This window comes from Anopheles stephensi, chromosome X (genome assembly GCF_013141755.1).
Source record: "Anopheles stephensi strain Indian chromosome X, UCI_ANSTEP_V1.0, whole genome shotgun sequence".
Classification (NCBI taxonomy): domain Eukaryota; kingdom Metazoa; phylum Arthropoda; class Insecta; order Diptera; family Culicidae; genus Anopheles; species Anopheles stephensi.
The window spans coordinates 3,065,413-3,081,192 of NC_050201.1; the positions used below are offsets into that span (position 1 = coordinate 3,065,413).

Consider the following 15,780-nt stretch of genomic DNA (forward strand, 5'->3'; position numbering starts at 1 on the left):
CTGTATTAGTAAAGCCCGATCCTAATCCGTACGATGGTATAGGGGGGAGCTCTGCTAATGCTATACACGATCCGAGTCGATTGCCGAAGTGTAAGCATATGTCGGATATAATTACCGTGCAGAAAGGAAGGCGTAACACGCCTACAGAGTTTTTCATGGTTTATTACTATTACAGTATTTATTTTCAGTGCAAAGAAAAATGTGTGTGCGCGTGGCTAATTGTACAGTGCACGCACATGGTTCCAATATTCAACGGTTGACGACTCTCGGCTGCGTTCTCGGCTGGAGGTGGAGTTGCCATCACCATCATCTTTGTGGTTGCACACAAACACACGAAACACCAACGACATTTTTCCTGTTTTTTTTTTGTCCACAAACGTAATCCGGAATTGGGGGTATTTCTTCTTTATTTGTATGCTAAAAAGCTTACAAAAGAAACTTTACACACAACGAATGTGCAAAATCTCATCTCATGCTCATCGGCGTATCTATATACTGTCCGGCCGCCGTTAAGTGAAGTTTTCCCGGGTGACGAGATCTACGGCGGTTACGAAGGGGGTGTGTGTGTTGGGAATAATGGAATCTTTCCGGCACATACACGTATATGTATATATATATATATATATATATATATATATATATATATATATATATATATATATATATATATATATATATATATATATATATATGCAAGTTTTTCTATCCTTCTCTAATGTGAACCGTGGAGATCACGCAGGCACAAACTAAAACATTCCCATCTTTCCTTCCTTCGCGTGATGCAAATGCGCGCGCTTGCTGCTCCAGCAATATCTAGGCTGCTGAGATGTGTGTGTGTGCTGCTGTTGCTGTCTTCGAAGAATGCCACACACCCCACACCCGTAGGGGGAGAAGAGGATTCTCATACCGAGATATTGGGAGGTGACAAATTTTAGTATGATCGTAGATATATGAGAGGGTGCCTGCCTGCCTGGTTAGTGGGTCATCTTATGGTCTTATACAGCGCGCGCCTGCGTCTCCTTTATTCTGCTACCTTTCATATGGTTGTGTGTTGGTACACCGTTACACGACACGAGCGGCGAACATGGGTCGCCTAGTGATAATATAGTTTAATACGGGATTATACGTTAAATTTACACAAACACTGCTTCTACTAGCCCCTTCCTATTTAGGGCGCGTAACGGGCCATATCCTAAGGCCGGCGGGGTTAGGGCGTAGAAACTCTAGCAAACACTCGTTATCCCGTTTTTGCTATATAGTTTTGTTTTGTTTTTTTTTTTCTTTCGCTAGTTCTTTGTACAATCCAAACTGTGCGAGAAATCCGCCACCGTCCAATGGACCTCAAACTATAATTTTGGAATCTATTATAGGTTGGTTTTCTTAAGTTTGTTTTCCATTTATGTGAGTGTTATTCTCTGGCTTGACGTTACGAGTTACGAGGTTGCCTCTACAACAACAAAAAAATGCAGTGTAAACAAACGTGGAGCGAAAATGTAAAACTGATTCATGATTTAACGGAGCACGGGCAGCAAAAGAAAAAGAAAAAAAACATTTCTTTCACGTATCGAGAGGCTCGTTTCGCCTGCATAAAATGTGAAAGAATACCGTGCCGGGGCAACCAATGTCTTCACTTCTCGACCGTGAAAAGCTTTACTAGTTAAAAATATTTCGTTAAAATGATTGAGCGATTAAACACACAACTTCGCGAGACATTTCGCAGTTGCAAGCAAAACACTTAAACGCATCCATGTTTTGGGGGCGGGGATGATAGTGATCCGCGTGCACGCATATTTCTGTCTCTCTCTCTCTCTCTGCTAACTCTCGAAAATGAAAGGATAACACAAACTCATGTTCATTCGCATGTCATTCGGCCTCATTTACAAGTACACTAAAGGGTAATAAAAAAAAAAGATAAAAGACGCGCGCGCCCAACATAGCAAGATGGTGTGTAGTACATTGGGCGTTCGGCATCTTTTTATGTTCCTGCTGCTGCCCGGCTTATTCGGGTCCACCCTTCTTGCCGATCAGCGATTTGTGAATGTGAGGAATAACACCGCCACCGGCAATCGTTGCTTTGATCAAACTGTCCAGTTCTTCGTCACCGCGAATTGCCAGCTGTAGATGCCGCGGGGTGATTCGCTTCACTTTGAGATCCTTGGAAGCGTTACCGGCCAACTCGAGCACCTGAGAAAGAGTGAGAAAAAATGTTAGCTCGTTTTAGATTGATTGCGCTCGGGTGAGCATCTGGTGTGCTTCAGTATCTAAATAGCAATAGAGGTCCTACTATTCTATATTATGAACATTTTGGATAATCTTTTCATTTTCCATACATTTCTTTCTCGGCCTGCCTTTGCTGGCTTTACTAGATTTGATTGTACCTATATTCTAATTCAAAGTCTATCTCTACCAGTCCTGCCGTTTATAGATCCCGGGTACCGACCCTATCGTCTAACGGCCCCTACAATTCGGATTTCCCTAAGACGAAATTCTCTTAGTAGCCTATGCTATTTTCACACAAATATTCCCTAGGTCGGCATTGTGTTGGTGTATAAATCTCCTCACTGTCACTGCGCAACTGTTTGCTAAGCAACGAGAGGATGGAAGCCAAATTCCAAGCAGAATAATTCAAAGCATGCCAAGTCTTATTCGAATTAGGTTTAGGAAAACTGACTTTAAAACAATAGAATTGTGGCGCCAGCAAAGAGACGCGCGCAGTTATAGGATGCTCACAGGTTTTGCCCAACCTATCTTGACGTACCGAAGGAAAATCATCTTCATCATCACAAAAATTAATTTGCGAGTCGCGTACTAACAAACAAGTCGCCTCTGGAAACCAAAACCATGAAAGCGCGTACTTACCTCAGCAGTCAGATATTCTAGGATAGCGGCCGAATATACGGCTGCCGTAGCGCCAACGCGTCCATGGCTTGTCGTCCTGTTCTTCAGATGGCGATGGATACGCCCGACCGGAAACTGCAATCAAACCGCACAGGAGCGATGGAGAAAAAAAAATTAATTCCGGCATTAAATAGGTCAACTCTAGGTAGGCTCTGATTACGAGAGCGCGCGCAAACATTCGCCCTACGCCGTCACCGACAGCGGACGCTCACACACACAAACACACACACAAGAACCATTTTGGAAAGAGAGTCGGTCGTGCTTGTATGCCGTGCGTGCGACAAGAACGGGCAACCCATATCTCCCGCCAAAAATACTAACCTGCAAACCAGCCCGTGCAGACCGCGACACTGCCTTCGCTTTCGCCTTGCCCGAATCCTTGCCTGCTTTACCACCAGCCTGTTGGGATGCACACGAAAATGGAGGGAAATGCATCAGAAAATGTACGACAAATTTGTCTTTTGATGTCGAGGATAAGCGCGCGAGCGCGCCCGCTTGTGGAAAATTTTGAGGTTATGCCGCCTAATCGGCATATCGTACGGTCAAACACTCAACCCGCCACCGTAAACGCGCGCATTTCTTTCGAGACAGGCCAACTCTGTTGCGGTTGCTGGCGCTTGCAGAGTATCGATTTTACTGCCGCTTTTTCCTTGTCACCTCGAGAAATCGGGAAAAACACACAACACCACTACGCGCAGCACGGAATCAATTCCCGACAAAGGGTTTGTGGGATTTTGGATGTTGATATGACGAGGACGCACTTCTTCTTTCAAGCTGTGTTCGGGTGGATTGAATTGGTTTGATCGTCGATACCACCACCACCAGAGATGTGGTGTGCGCTTTATGGGGCTACAGGAAGAAAACGAGCCTTACAAAAAAACAGCAGAACTTACCATTGTCTCGTTGGGTTACAGAAGTTTTCTCCGTAAATAATAGAAAAGCAGTCTATCCGAGGGAACACGCGCTAAATTCGCTGAAGGGAAGGAATAGAGACGAGGGAGAGAAAAGGAAAGAGATACCATTAGCATGATGCATGATGGCGTCGCTTCGGTTCTGTGTGTGCTGCAAAGGGCAACACACACAAGCCGTAGCAAAAAGAAAATGGTGTGCGACGAGCAATGAGAGTTAAACGTTTGTTTCACTACCAGACGGATTTTCCCGTGGTGGGTTTAGAACTTTCCGAAACTGGTCACTATTTCCCTTGGAGGGGGCCCGGCAAAACAATTTTCCTTCCTAGCGCTACTGCTGTATCGCGCCGTTTTTGTGACGGCGATGACACCAGCGGATACGAATCGTCGGGCGATATGACACCTCGATGCCGACGCAAGTGGCAAGACAGAACAAGCTGGGACTCATTGTTTTACACCGAAAAATCCGGGAATAATGCTCACCCGGTGCTTTCGTGTCGTTTGCTTTACCTTTTTGCAGTTGGATTTATTTTTATTCGCTTGCTTGCACTTCAAACAATGCACAACACTTGGTCGACAGGGAAGACCGCACTGGTTCGATGCTGACGGTACGATTGAAGAAATGGAACTGAGGCATTCAACTAGCCAGCCGCGGTTTGGTTTGACTGGCTTCCCGGAAAGACTGTAACACAAACACTGATGCGTTCTGTGTGCGCGCGCTCTGGCTGTTTCGTTCCCGCACACAGAGGCGGGTACGCATGGGATGTAGTGTCGTCCTGCTCGGTGACGGCTGGTTGTATCGCAGCGGCGCCAACAGTGCTCAGTTTGTGCGTGCGACAGTGCAAGTGTGTGCGTGACGGCGGAGTTCTACGTGAGCAAGGCGGCACGGTTTGGCAGATACAGCACCGCTCATCGGGCAACCCTTGCGGAAGGGAATTAAATATGAAATTTGTAACGGCCGGTAGGCTTGTGGCGCGCGTTCGCAGGTAACGCTATCGGAAAATGCAGCAGGGCCCAAAATTTGCCAATGTTTCCAATGCTGACCGAATAAGTGAGAGCGAGGTACGGAATGATGCTATTTTTGTAGCTGTAGTAATAATAGAGAATGCTGACAAGAGGTTCATTTTGAGGGTTATAAGGGATAGCTTAGAAAAACAGTCCCTTTTTCATGCGGGAACTGATGCAGTTGGAATATCGCGGGTACTGATTCGGATTCATTGGCGGAGGCAGTAACAGCAGCTGAGGAGAGTCTAATAAGGGTCAGATATGGGAGATATGTGGTGAAGTCCTATCGGAGAAAGTAGCCGAGTAGCACGGTCGGAACAGGTATGGGATCTAGTCAGGATCGTCTGACTGACTATCCACCAGCGGGTAAAATAAATGGAACCCGGCCTTGGTAGGCTAAGACCTCTGGAGGTTGAAGCGCCAAATAGGAGAAGATACCGTCGTCTGCGTCATGTAAGTAGAACAATGCTTTTCGGATGTTCCTATTATAAAATTAACACAATCCATATGAATCCTTTAATTTTGAAGGTAGGAGCGAAATGCGTGGTCCGTTTTTTTTATTAAAACAAGGACAAACAGGGAACGGCACTATTCCAAGCATACGCTCCATATGTGATTCGTGGCTGCTTCTAGGCGAATTTGCGATAGAATCCTACCGTTCTGCATGCATGGGATAGGTTAGTGTAGGCGAACCAATAGAATCGAGAGTTATTGGTTTTGTGTCTGAAGACGGAAACGATCCCTCTTGCTGTTCGCTATATTACCGATTACTGGATTAGTTAGACGACGGGAACAATGGTGTGCCGCTGCCTCTGAGCAGCGGAAAAAAATTGCTATATAATGGGTACCCTCACCAATGACTCTAGTAGTGCCATACCACCTAAACGCATCCATTGTGGATTCGAGGCCCATCCGCTATTGGACGTGCCAGGGGTGTTAGGGAATAAGGGGTGGAGGACAGAAAGCGTTCGGTGCAGAGCTGCACTAGACGAACGCATCGTGCAGGTCGGACGTGTTGAGTTCGTCCTCCTTGGAGATCTCCGCACAGCGTGCGGTCAGATCGTCCTCCTCCAGCTCCAAACACTTGCCCCACTCCTGCAGCGAGATGCGATGGTCCCGGTTCGGGTCGCAACTCTCCAGGAACGGTGCGATACAGTGCTCCAGCGCGAACAGCGGTGCCCGGATCGGGAACAGCTCATGCCGGGACACGGTGTTGTCGTGCGGATGTCCGTCCAGCTCGCACCACTTCCAGATCGCCGCATTCGTCCAGCGCTTGGTCATGTTCGTTTCGGCCTCGTGCTCCAGCTCCATGTACGCTTCCGGCAGCTCGTTGCGCACCGCCAGATCGTGCATCACGTTGAACAGCCAGTCGCGCATACGGCGCGGGAAGTCGGCCAGATCGTTCTCGCTGCACTCGGGCATCTCGCGGCAGGTGCCGTAGTAGTCGATGTGCACGTGGCGCAGCTCCTCGTGCCGGCAGCCCGCATCGCCCGTGTTGCACAGACACCGCTGACGATGTACCTCACAGGCTGAGTCCCAGGTTTCGTTCCGGTTGGTGCATACCTTGCGCCGCGGATCGGTTTCGCTCGGACATTCCGGGATGCATACGCACTCACCACGCTGTTCCGCAATGTTTGCCTTGCACACACGCCCGGCACCGCACCGGACGCCCTTGCACGGATCGATAAGACGCGGTGCACGGCCATCCAGCACGGCATCCTCCTCTTCCTGCCCCTGGTGACCATAGTGTTCGGCCGCAATACGGGCCGCCAGTTCGCGCGCCATCTGATCCTCCTGCTCGTAGTCTTGGCTTACGTGTTTCGCCTCGATGTGTCGCAGCAGTGCCTCGTCTTCGTCATCGAACTCGTTCAGCAGCTCGTCCATAAATTCGTCCGCGTGTGCTGGTGGCGCGGACAGTAGACACGCCACCACGGCTATCAGCGCAACGCCCAGCCGCACCAACTGCATCTTCGCCATCCCGCCGACGCCGTGTACGCTATGGGCAGACTACTGCCAGCCGACTCTTCCTGAGGATGAGGTGAAAAAACAACAAAAACCCTTGAAGATGTTTCATGATATTGGAAAGGGTCTCCCCCCAAAAAAAAAAAAATGCATTTGCCGCTACTGATTGCAATGACCTCACGAAACATAAAGACGGTAATCTACTGCCATGCTAATTCCAGGGAACTTCGCGAGTGTCTTGTAGCAAAACGAGGACCAAAGCAAAACTGAGTCGTACTTTGCGCTGGCGGAAAGATTCGCAAGATGCACAAGGAAACCGCCAATAGCCGTAACAAAGACGGTCCCGTCTCGGTAATTAAGATTGGTTAAGATCGTAAAACTGTAACCGAGCTGACTCTGAGATGATGCAATCTCCACCGCGGCAATAAACCTCGTCAGCCACTTGCGAACGCTTCAGCTCGTAAAAAAAAAAATCTGGTTGAAGATCGTCCCCCGAGGTCCACAAGAACCTATGGCTTGTTTTTTTTTTTGTTGCGCCCTGCTCAGCCATCCAGACGAGACGGCAGGCAGTAGAAGATGGAATGGAAAAGCAACATCAAAACAAATCATGCAAAAATAATGAAGGGCACACATGGCTGTACACCCACCGGCAGAAACCCCGCGCAGAAACCGAACTGCACACGGTGGTGAGATCATCGAGTGGATGACGGGCCGGCAAGCAAAATCTGTCCTACTGCTGTTTATTAACGCCAGCGCGTTCGCCACGACCCATTGCACACGTGTAGCGCATGGCGAGAATCTGTGTCAAAGGGTTCTGGGCTGGGCGGAAGTGCGAAACATCCGACGCGTACGGATGCTTGGTGCTTGATAAAACGAGAGCAATCTGAGACGAAGCAGTATGCGGACGGTGCCATTAGAAGAAATGGTCCGCTGCAGGCTGATGTCATACGAGCCGCAACAGAGCGCAAGTTCTTGCTTCCTTTCCTACTATGGTGGTTGAGCGAGTGTGAGGATATTATTTGATCGTGTGCTTTTTTGCTTTGATTTGGTGGACGGGTTTGTCGAAAAGTCATAGCGGACGCTCGGGAGACAAGTATGGCGGAGTGACCTCGATCACTTTTCCGCCATTTTTTTTTTTTCGCAGAGTCTGGAAGTTTGTGATTATCAAGATGCAGTTTTATTCTGGATTCTGGTTTATCTTGGATTGTTTTATTATAAACAATGCTTGGTTTGAAGCGGCAAGGATAAATCAACTGTGAAAGATGTGATGTGCTGTGGTAGCCACGATGCACTTCCGCCATAAGCATCGGAAAAGTGCTTCGGGCGTAAAACTGTAACGACCACCCGCTCAATATCCGCACCTCCCTGCGGCGTGCCGAAGTGCAATCATAATATGCACTGGATGTGTAACCCTTGCTGCCGCCTTCCACCTTCCTACAGCAGCCTTCAGTCTTCCGATGTACTGGAGCCGTCCATGATGGGTTATTTATAACGACGCACATCGAGCTATACCTCGGTTTACCGACTGCTGTAAACAATCTGTACCGGGAGCTTGCCCAGTTTCGGCTTACGGTACGGTTCCTTTCCCTACTCTCCGGATCCTACCCCCTAACCCTACGACAGCTATTTTGTGACTTAGCTATTCTGGTACGTGCGCTTGAGGTTAGCGATGGCAACATCCTGTAGCGTTGAGGAAAAATGTTTGAATGTGGACCACATTGGGCGATAAAGTAGCGTTCGCCGCTGACTGCGTGTGTGGGTACGCATCCTCCGGAAATGGCGTAACTTTCAACAGCAGCAACCATCAGTACATCGTACTGGTGCGACACTCGTAACGCAGGGTTATCAGTTTGATTGGAGGTTAGTCCGAGACGGTTAGTTAGACAGGCTTGCCAACCGCGATAACACGACGGTCGGATGGCTTTTCTGGTTGGTGGTTTTTTTTTGTTGCTCTGCGTCGCCTCACTGTGGAGGGTTTTGATCGAGAAAATGGACGAGATTCCGCTTCACCAACTAAAGACCTCAACGTACTTGCTGCAAGTTGTCCAGATATTTTGCACAGCGAGACTAGGCTGACTTAAGGTCATCTTTTCTGCACCAGAGTTTTGAACACTTACACTTACTTTGAAGCTTTTTCTCTGGAGGGGAGAAGACGTTTGTTGCTAAGGATCTCTCGGTGAAGGCTACTACTGCTGTTCACTAAACAACAACACAGATCACATACGAGCACACACGCACTCTCTCTCACACACACAGCTAGAAGCCGTTAGAACCAGCGAACTGCGTCCGATCTGCTCGATCGCTACCACCAGACTAACTCGGGACGCGACAGCTTCTATAGCGCCGATCTTGCGCCCTGAAGCAACGCCAGCAGCGTGCATCGTGGGCGTGCGGTGTAGCGCCGGCGAAACGTACGGAACGAGATGCGCGTACCAGCCGCCAGAACAGGCGCGGCAATGTCGCACGCAAGCAGGAGCACTTTCTTGAAGACGACCGCGATTGTGATGGTGATTACAGTACGCAGGAATCGTGCCGGACGACTCTGCAAACCTCATCCACATGTGGTGAGCTAATTAAGGGCATTTTGGGCAGTACAGCAGTGCTGGTAAGGTCGTTAATGTTCGGTCGGCGTCCTCTAACTGATGGGGGAGGGAGCTGATCGGATCACCGTATGCCGTTATTGCTCCAAAGCTAACAATTATTCTATTTAACGTGTGCTGTAGTTGGCAACATGTGTTTTCCCCCCGTCCCTGAGCAAACAAAATCAGCAAAAGACCCAAGCCCGTACACACAATTACTTCATGTCAGCAGAAATCCTAGCGCACCGAGCGAAAGATCTTTTCGTAATAGGATTGCTGTAGCTAGCGCGATTGCATGGGCGCAGATGGAGAGCAGTATCTGAAGAAAGCAACACATACGCTTCCTGCTCGCTTTGCCCGGCCAGAGAACGATAGCCGACACCCGACAAGCCGACGCGTACTTCCTTCGTGAGCCGCTTCTTCCTTGTTCTCCGTATCGTATTGCGCGCCAAAGGAAAGTGGAAACTTGACGCGCGGCCGAGCGTCTGGCAGCTGTTATATCAGTTAGGCGAGGTTATCCAGGCTTATCGGCATCTATGTGGGGCGGCACTTTCGTGTGCTGGAGAGAAAATAGTGAGACCGCCACTTCCGTTTGTCCTCAAAAAACACTAAATCACGATATACTTTAACGTCAGCATAAAGGGACAGCAGTAGTAGCAAATGTGGAAGAGTTACACAAGAGTTTTATTAACAGATAGATAGAGACGTTTTGTTACATTTGTGTATATGGAAGATCGTGTTACATGTATGTGTGTATACTATAAATAGGATGAAAATGAGTTAAAAAAAAAACAAAAGAATGTGTTTTCCTTCTCTGTTCTGTACACTACGCATTCCAAATCTTCAAGTTTTGTTAAAACCAAATGGAAGCAAATCAGTGTCCATCAAGCTTACGGTATAAAACAATACGACGCCAACAGAGCGGTTTTTTGTTGCTGCTTTTTGCGCTCAAAAAAGTGCATAATACAAATAATTTCCACACTCCACAGGGTAATGGGTCCCCCCACACGCCGTCATTTCCATCGTGCCTCCTTTTAAAAGTGATTCCTACAAACTACCTACAAACTAGACTAAAACATATGCACCCTTTAGGTGGTGCGCAAACAGGCATACCCGCGCAGTGTGAGTTGTTTTGTGCCTGCTTGCTTAAAGCTACAACTGTAAGATTGACCGTCCGAGATTCGTTCGAATTGGGCAAGTGGCATCAAATCGTGGAAAGGGGTTTACACGCAGTTGGAGTATAAACGTTGCCTTATAAATGCTACTAAATTTGCTATCCGCTAGTCTTAACGCTACGCAAGAAGTACAATTAATTTCCCACCATATTTTCTAATAGATGCGCGCGTAGCTGCCGTTACGTTATGCAGTGGCGGATGCAGACACCTGACTTGGCGAACCTGGGGGAACAAGAACCTAATGGACCTAGGAACCTTGTGCGAGACTGACCTATTATACGAGGTCTTAAGGTCCCTTGCTGTGATGCTCCTTACACGAGGTCCCTTATAGAACGAGCTCCTTCCCTTTATACGAGTCTCCTAATACGAGACCCTTAACCCGTGCCTCTTGGTATGAAGCTCCTTATACGAGGTCCCTTGATCCCTTAGAGGAGCCTGGTGATACGTAGTCCTTAATACGAGTCTCCTTATACGGAGGTCTCTTATAGGAGGCGCATGATGAAAGTCTTCTAATACGAGACCCCTTGGGACCAATCATAACCGACGGTCGCCTACTCCGCCACTAGCATTCAGCTACGTAAAGGGCTAGCCTGATGCCTGAACCGTGTCTACATTTTTCCTTTTAACTGTTTGCATTTGCTTCTTCGGACTTCCCGCTTCTGCAGACCGAGTGTGCCCGAGACACAGCGTATCTGAGCGCTATAGCTGTTTCTGTTCAACAGTGTGATAGATAGAGAGTGAGAGACAGACTAAAGGAAAACAAAAAAAAACCTATGCCTATCTAAAACAGGGATGGAGACGGTTGTCTTAAACCTAGATGAAAGAGGCACTAGTCCGCGCTCAGCAGCGGAATGCGGTGATGCGTACGGTAATATAGCGATGGACGAGATGGCAGAGCAACGGTAGTCCAAGCCCGATTCATATGTTGGTCGATTCGATGGCGGCATTGTCGAGCGGTCCCATACCGTCCCCGTAGTCCAGCTCGTCCTCCGGCACAAAGTCGTCCAGATCGTGCTCCTTGTTTTCCGGGCAGTCGCGACAGCGCGATTCATTGATGCCGTAGTTTAGACAGTACTGTCCGATGCATTCGCAGCAACCATCGTGGAACCAGCTGCAAATGGACGCAAGGTGAAGATGAAGTGTTAGTAGAGATAGAGAACATTTGTGCGCCCAGATCGCGAGTCCCGCCTACCGATAACTGCTGGCCCCCATCGTACGGCAGCTTTCCTTGCATTTGTTCCACGACATACACTGTGCCTGGTACGCGACGGTACAGTTGACCGTGATTTTGTTCGGATCCTCGTACTTTTGCTTCAAATCCATATCGGTTGAGTCTGTGCGATGGGGGAGAAGAAGAAAAAACCACGAAATAGGAGTTTAATACCCGTTCTGGTGGTACAGCAATGTAACGAATCGAACTTACGGACTACGTATTTCGTGGCACCGTCCCCTTTCGGTCCGTACAGCGCCGCATCGATATCGATCGGGAACGAGATCACCTTCCACCGGCCCTGCGCATCCTGCTCGGACGTGATCACGTCGTACAGGTTCGGGAACCCTTCCAGATCCTCGATGTGCGACTGCTTCGACAGCTCGTTCGACGTTTCGTTCGGCTTCGGGCACATCTCCAGACAGCTGCAGCACTCCGTGTACAGGTAGCTCAAGCATTCGGCACACTCCTTACAGCAGGTGCAACTTTTCATGTCGCACTTGCAGCTTTGCGTCAGCATGCATTTGGAGACGATGCTGGCGCACACCATCTCGTTACAGCTAGCCGCAAACTGTACGCAGGTAAGCAGCACCAGCACGGAACCGACGAGCAGGGCAAACGTTTTGCTCACCACCGCATCCGCGCCCGTCCGCCTTTCGCGCTCCATTTTCGCGGTTCGTTGCGGGAAATCTAAAATGAGACAGCATTGTGGAAGGAAAAACAATTAGCAATCGGTTATGGTGCGATTCCGGGGGTGGGGCGCCGACTGCTTTCCGAATTCCAGAAATAGAAATTCCCGCGCCTTTTGCCCGCCGGCATTTGGGGGGAAGGAAGCGCATCAGGTACTTCCAGATGCTGCTGGTTGATGGTGGAATCGATTCCGATACGCAATTTGCTCTATTGCTGAGGATGGGCGCACTTGAGATCACGCTGTTGGTGTGCGGTCGATCGGGTCGGTACTGTACTGCGCCGGGAAATGTTTTGATTTCGCGGGAATGACTAATCGCCCGGAGGTCGAGAAGCACTCGAACAACCCTTTTCCGCGAACAGCTCGCGATCGATAAGGTGAGGTGTAGGTTATCATCCGGGGTGGGGTATTTAATCCTTTCCGTAGAACCGATCGGTCCCATCAATCGGCACCCGGCAGCCGTGTGCCAGCGAGTTGTAGGTTATGTTGACATTCCGCTTACTTTGCATACTTCAGAGTTAATTAATATGTAAACAAAATCCCGCTCGCCGTCGTAAAAAGGTTGATCGAAGCGTGTTGTTGATCGTGTGTGTGTGGGGCAACCCTCCCCCCCCCCCCCTCATACATACTGGCTGCTGGTAGTGAGGTTAGGATTGTGGAGGACCGGAGCGAACGGCTGACAGGGAAAAGGCAGAACGCGAACCTGTTTCGCGTATTTGAATGTTTTCTTTCGCCTAGTTGCTGCTCGACAGACGCAATTTCAAGGCTGTATGCAATAAACTTAACGATTGGTGGCTAGCTTCTTCGAGAAATAATTTACATTTCCGCTTGTTTAGACAAAAACACACACACGCACACACAACGTTCAATACATTCCAATCCAGGAACAGCGAAGACGCCTGCGATCGTTTGCGGGTTGATCTGTGCTTGTGTGTGTGTGCGTTTGTTTGGAAGTGGATCTGGCTTATATCTTGAAGACGGTTTCGATCAAGTGGAGCTGCTGTTTGTTTTCTTGTCCGTTCCGTGCCAGCTAATACATGACTTACACGCACCGTAATAACTAACCCCCATAAGCAGGTTACTACTAAACCTCCTTACCAGTTAGCTCGATCACGATCGGCTGCAGGTGTACGAACACTCACACACACTCCAGGAGTGGTATGCACGCTCCTTTTGGCACTTGGGATGAGAAAACTAAAACTGTGCAACTCCGCTCACTTTGCTTCACCACGAACGCCCCAGCACTGACTAGTTGGGCCGTGAGATGCACCGAACCGAACTAAGCGACGACGCAGCATCAGCCAGCGCACACGATCGTATACGATATACACGGGCGCGCACTCGCTCGCACTCACACGCAGTGGCGAGGTGAAAAGAAAACTGTTCCTGTCTTTTTCGCGCCTGCGGCTCACGCTCGGTTCATCGTTTAGAAATTTAAAAACCGCCTTTCTAAGCGCAAGCAAACTTTTGGTAGGGTTTTTATTTTCAAGCAACGCGATTGTACGGTATGTTCTCGTGATACGTGATTACTGTTGTTAAACGGATTGCTGGAGTAAAAAAAACTGTTAAAAAGTCACACTGCAAGAAGGAAAATAATTTCAGTTATTCGATATGAGTGTAAATATGAAAAATTGTTCCTAGTTAAATAGAACATATGACATATGAGCTTGATTTACGAGTAAGATTGTTTCCAGAGGGTTATTATATAGGTTTACTAATTTTAATTGAAAACATTGCTGGATGCTCCCGTATACAAATCGAGTTATGGAAATTTCCAACGGGTTACAAATCCCAAAAAATTATCAAAAATTCTTGACAGCTTGCTTTGTTCACTCACCGGCCGACCGAACCAAGGAACATTTATGTGCTGGCTAAATAAGAGTTCATGAAGGTGGCCTGTAATATCCAGATGGTCTCAATCATTTATTTATTGTTGATTAAAAATTTTGGCAGTGGCACTAACTAGACAACACTCATGCATAAAATCTCGCTGTATAATTTAATTTTTACCTATAATGTAGCAAAATAAATCCAATGTGACGGTTTTTCTCCTGTTTGTTTTGCTTAAAGTTTGCTTGATTTTTTTCCCAATAGTGCTAACTTTACTTAAACGAAGGATCTCAGCTAACACACAAATATTTAACGAAGGAACTCAGGAACCCACACGGAACCCAGCACCTCACCGTGAGTGATTTCGAACAGTTTGGCTCACTTGTGCTGTGATGCAGTTGTTACTGCACACTGGGCAAGTTTGTGGTAAAAAAAGTTAAATAAATGAAAACAATTAATATTTAAAAAAAATCATTTCAATTCCAGTTCTTCAGTAGAAATTAAACACCTGGTACAAATCAAACAAAATAATACAAAAAAAATATAATAATTGTTGTTACTTGTGAGATTTGTATTATGTTTGCTTCTTCACCATCCGTGACGTAGTGAGCGCGATCGTGCAGACATGTATTGACGGTGGAACCGAACAGACGTAGTACTGCGTGCGCTCGTTGAAATAAAACCGTCCGTTAGTTGTGTTTCGATCGGGAAAAGAGAAGCATCGCCAAATTCGGTACACTTCTACTACAAGGAGAAATCGCGTAGTGTGTTTATGATTTTTGGTTTCCTATACCGGACCGCGGGTGTGTGTGTATCGGTGCTCGTGTGAAGTGTGAAGAAAATTTTCGCAGGAAAACTTTGACTAGAGTTTTAGCACGGGAAAGTGTGTTGAGCCTGTTTGCGGCCAGGAATTAGAGGATCTTTTTGAAAATAAAACCGAAAAAACACCGGTGAAGTGGCCTCAAACACCGCAGCAAAAGACGTGCAAAATAAGTGGCTCTGGACGTTGGAGTCGTGGAGTTTAATACAGCAAGGGAAGCTTCGTTGCGTCGTGTGTGTCTATACCTCGTGTGTGATCTTTGGCCGTGCGTAACGTGGGGGGGAAAACTCAGGAAGGAAAGAAGGGAAAACTTAAGAAAAAAACCTTTTTGCTTCGGTTGTCCGAAAAAAGGGGTGTTTGCCCGTTGATTACTCGAATACCTTCGCGCTCAACCCCACCGTGCTCAACCGTCCACGCAGTCCGGCAGTCAGCTGCTTGCCGATCAGGAACAACGAGCCGTTGCACTGTAGCCGCTCAAGCCCGGACCAATTTCGCAAGGACGTCCGTGCCCTTGCAGGCGGACCCGTTACTTCAAAGCAGCGAAAACGTTTCCCAAAATGCTTGAGGTAAGTGTTTTTTTTTGTGAACTCTAAGCGTGTGTTTGTTTTGTACATGTGTGCATTTTACTTTGTGGATTGTATCTCTATCACGAACTGTTCGATTGTGGGTATGTCTGGAGCGTCCAGAAGGCTCAACTTAGAGGGT

At 48.0% G+C, this 15,780-nt stretch overlaps 4 protein-coding genes and 1 long non-coding RNA gene across 11 annotated transcripts in view; 2 read left to right on the plus strand and 3 right to left on the minus strand.

Annotated features, from left to right (window-relative positions):
* Positions 1 to 987: 987 nt before the first annotated feature.
* On the minus strand, positions 988 to 4,668 carry LOC118504185 (histone H2A.V). 3 transcript variants are annotated; one of them, XM_036038348.1, is made up of 5 exons: positions 4,317 to 4,668; positions 3,792 to 3,871; positions 3,220 to 3,297; positions 2,860 to 2,973; positions 988 to 2,184 (listed from the first exon to the last, which is right to left on the minus strand). In XM_036038348.1, exons 2-5 carry the CDS (start codon positions 3,792 to 3,794, stop codon positions 1,999 to 2,001), a joined length of 381 nt encoding a protein of 126 aa, XP_035894241.1. In that variant the 5' UTR covers positions 3,795 to 3,871; positions 4,317 to 4,668; the 3' UTR covers positions 988 to 1,998. The 3 variants fall into 3 exon arrangements, with proteins under 3 accessions (XP_035894241.1, XP_035894259.1, XP_035894252.1); XM_036038366.1 differs by having other exon boundaries at positions 3,792 to 3,862; positions 4,317 to 4,455; XM_036038359.1 differs by having other exon boundaries at positions 4,290 to 4,442.
* Positions 4,669 to 5,323: 655 nt separating this feature from the next.
* On the minus strand, positions 5,324 to 9,106 carry LOC118504147 (SPARC). Of its 2 annotated transcripts, none has more exons than XM_036038265.1 (2): positions 8,897 to 9,106; positions 5,324 to 6,838 (listed from the first exon to the last, which is right to left on the minus strand). In XM_036038265.1, the coding sequence occupies exon 2, from the start codon at positions 6,786 to 6,788 to the stop codon at positions 5,796 to 5,798; it is 993 nt and encodes a 330-aa protein (XP_035894158.1). In that variant the 5' UTR covers positions 6,789 to 6,838; positions 8,897 to 9,106; the 3' UTR covers positions 5,324 to 5,795. The 2 variants fall into 2 exon arrangements, with proteins under 2 accessions (XP_035894158.1, XP_035894167.1); XM_036038274.1 differs by having other exon boundaries at positions 8,891 to 9,106.
* A 35-nt stretch (positions 9,107 to 9,141) lies between these two features.
* LOC118504204 lies at positions 9,142 to 11,297 on the plus strand. Its single transcript, XR_004905277.1, has 2 exons — positions 9,142 to 9,378; positions 9,497 to 11,297. It is a non-coding gene; the product is annotated as an uncharacterized LOC118504204 (long non-coding RNA).
* Positions 10,014 to 13,805, minus strand: LOC118504155 (protein twisted gastrulation). 3 transcript variants are annotated; one of them, XR_004905268.1, is made up of 5 exons: positions 13,524 to 13,734; positions 11,951 to 12,427; positions 11,720 to 11,861; positions 10,795 to 11,638; positions 10,016 to 10,735 (listed from the first exon to the last, which is right to left on the minus strand). XR_004905268.1 is itself a non-coding variant. In XM_036038288.1 (4 exons), the coding sequence occupies exons 2-4, from the start codon at positions 12,402 to 12,404 to the stop codon at positions 11,446 to 11,448; spliced, it is 789 nt and encodes a 262-aa protein (XP_035894181.1). In that variant the 5' UTR covers positions 12,405 to 12,427; positions 13,524 to 13,805; the 3' UTR covers positions 10,014 to 11,445. The 3 variants fall into 3 exon arrangements, 2 of the variants coding, with proteins under 2 accessions (XP_035894181.1, XP_035894193.1); XM_036038288.1 differs by having other exon boundaries at positions 10,014 to 11,638; positions 13,524 to 13,805; XM_036038300.1 differs by lacking the exon at positions 13,524 to 13,734 and adding an exon at positions 12,584 to 12,937 and having other exon boundaries at positions 10,014 to 11,638.
* A 719-nt stretch (positions 13,806 to 14,524) lies between these two features.
* The window catches only part of LOC118504055, a 34,118-nt gene continuing 32,862 nt past the window's right edge, over positions 14,525 to 15,780 (plus strand). The window contains exon 1 of one of the 2 annotated variants that reach the window (XM_036038090.1): positions 14,525 to 15,641. Coding sequence is in view for 1 of the 2 variants with exons in the window: in XM_036038096.1 (XP_035893989.1) it covers positions 15,633 to 15,641 (9 nt within the window). In the remaining variant the exon portion in view is untranslated. The remainder of the gene's footprint in view (positions 15,642 to 15,780) is intronic. The other variant, XM_036038096.1, reaches the window with a different exon arrangement.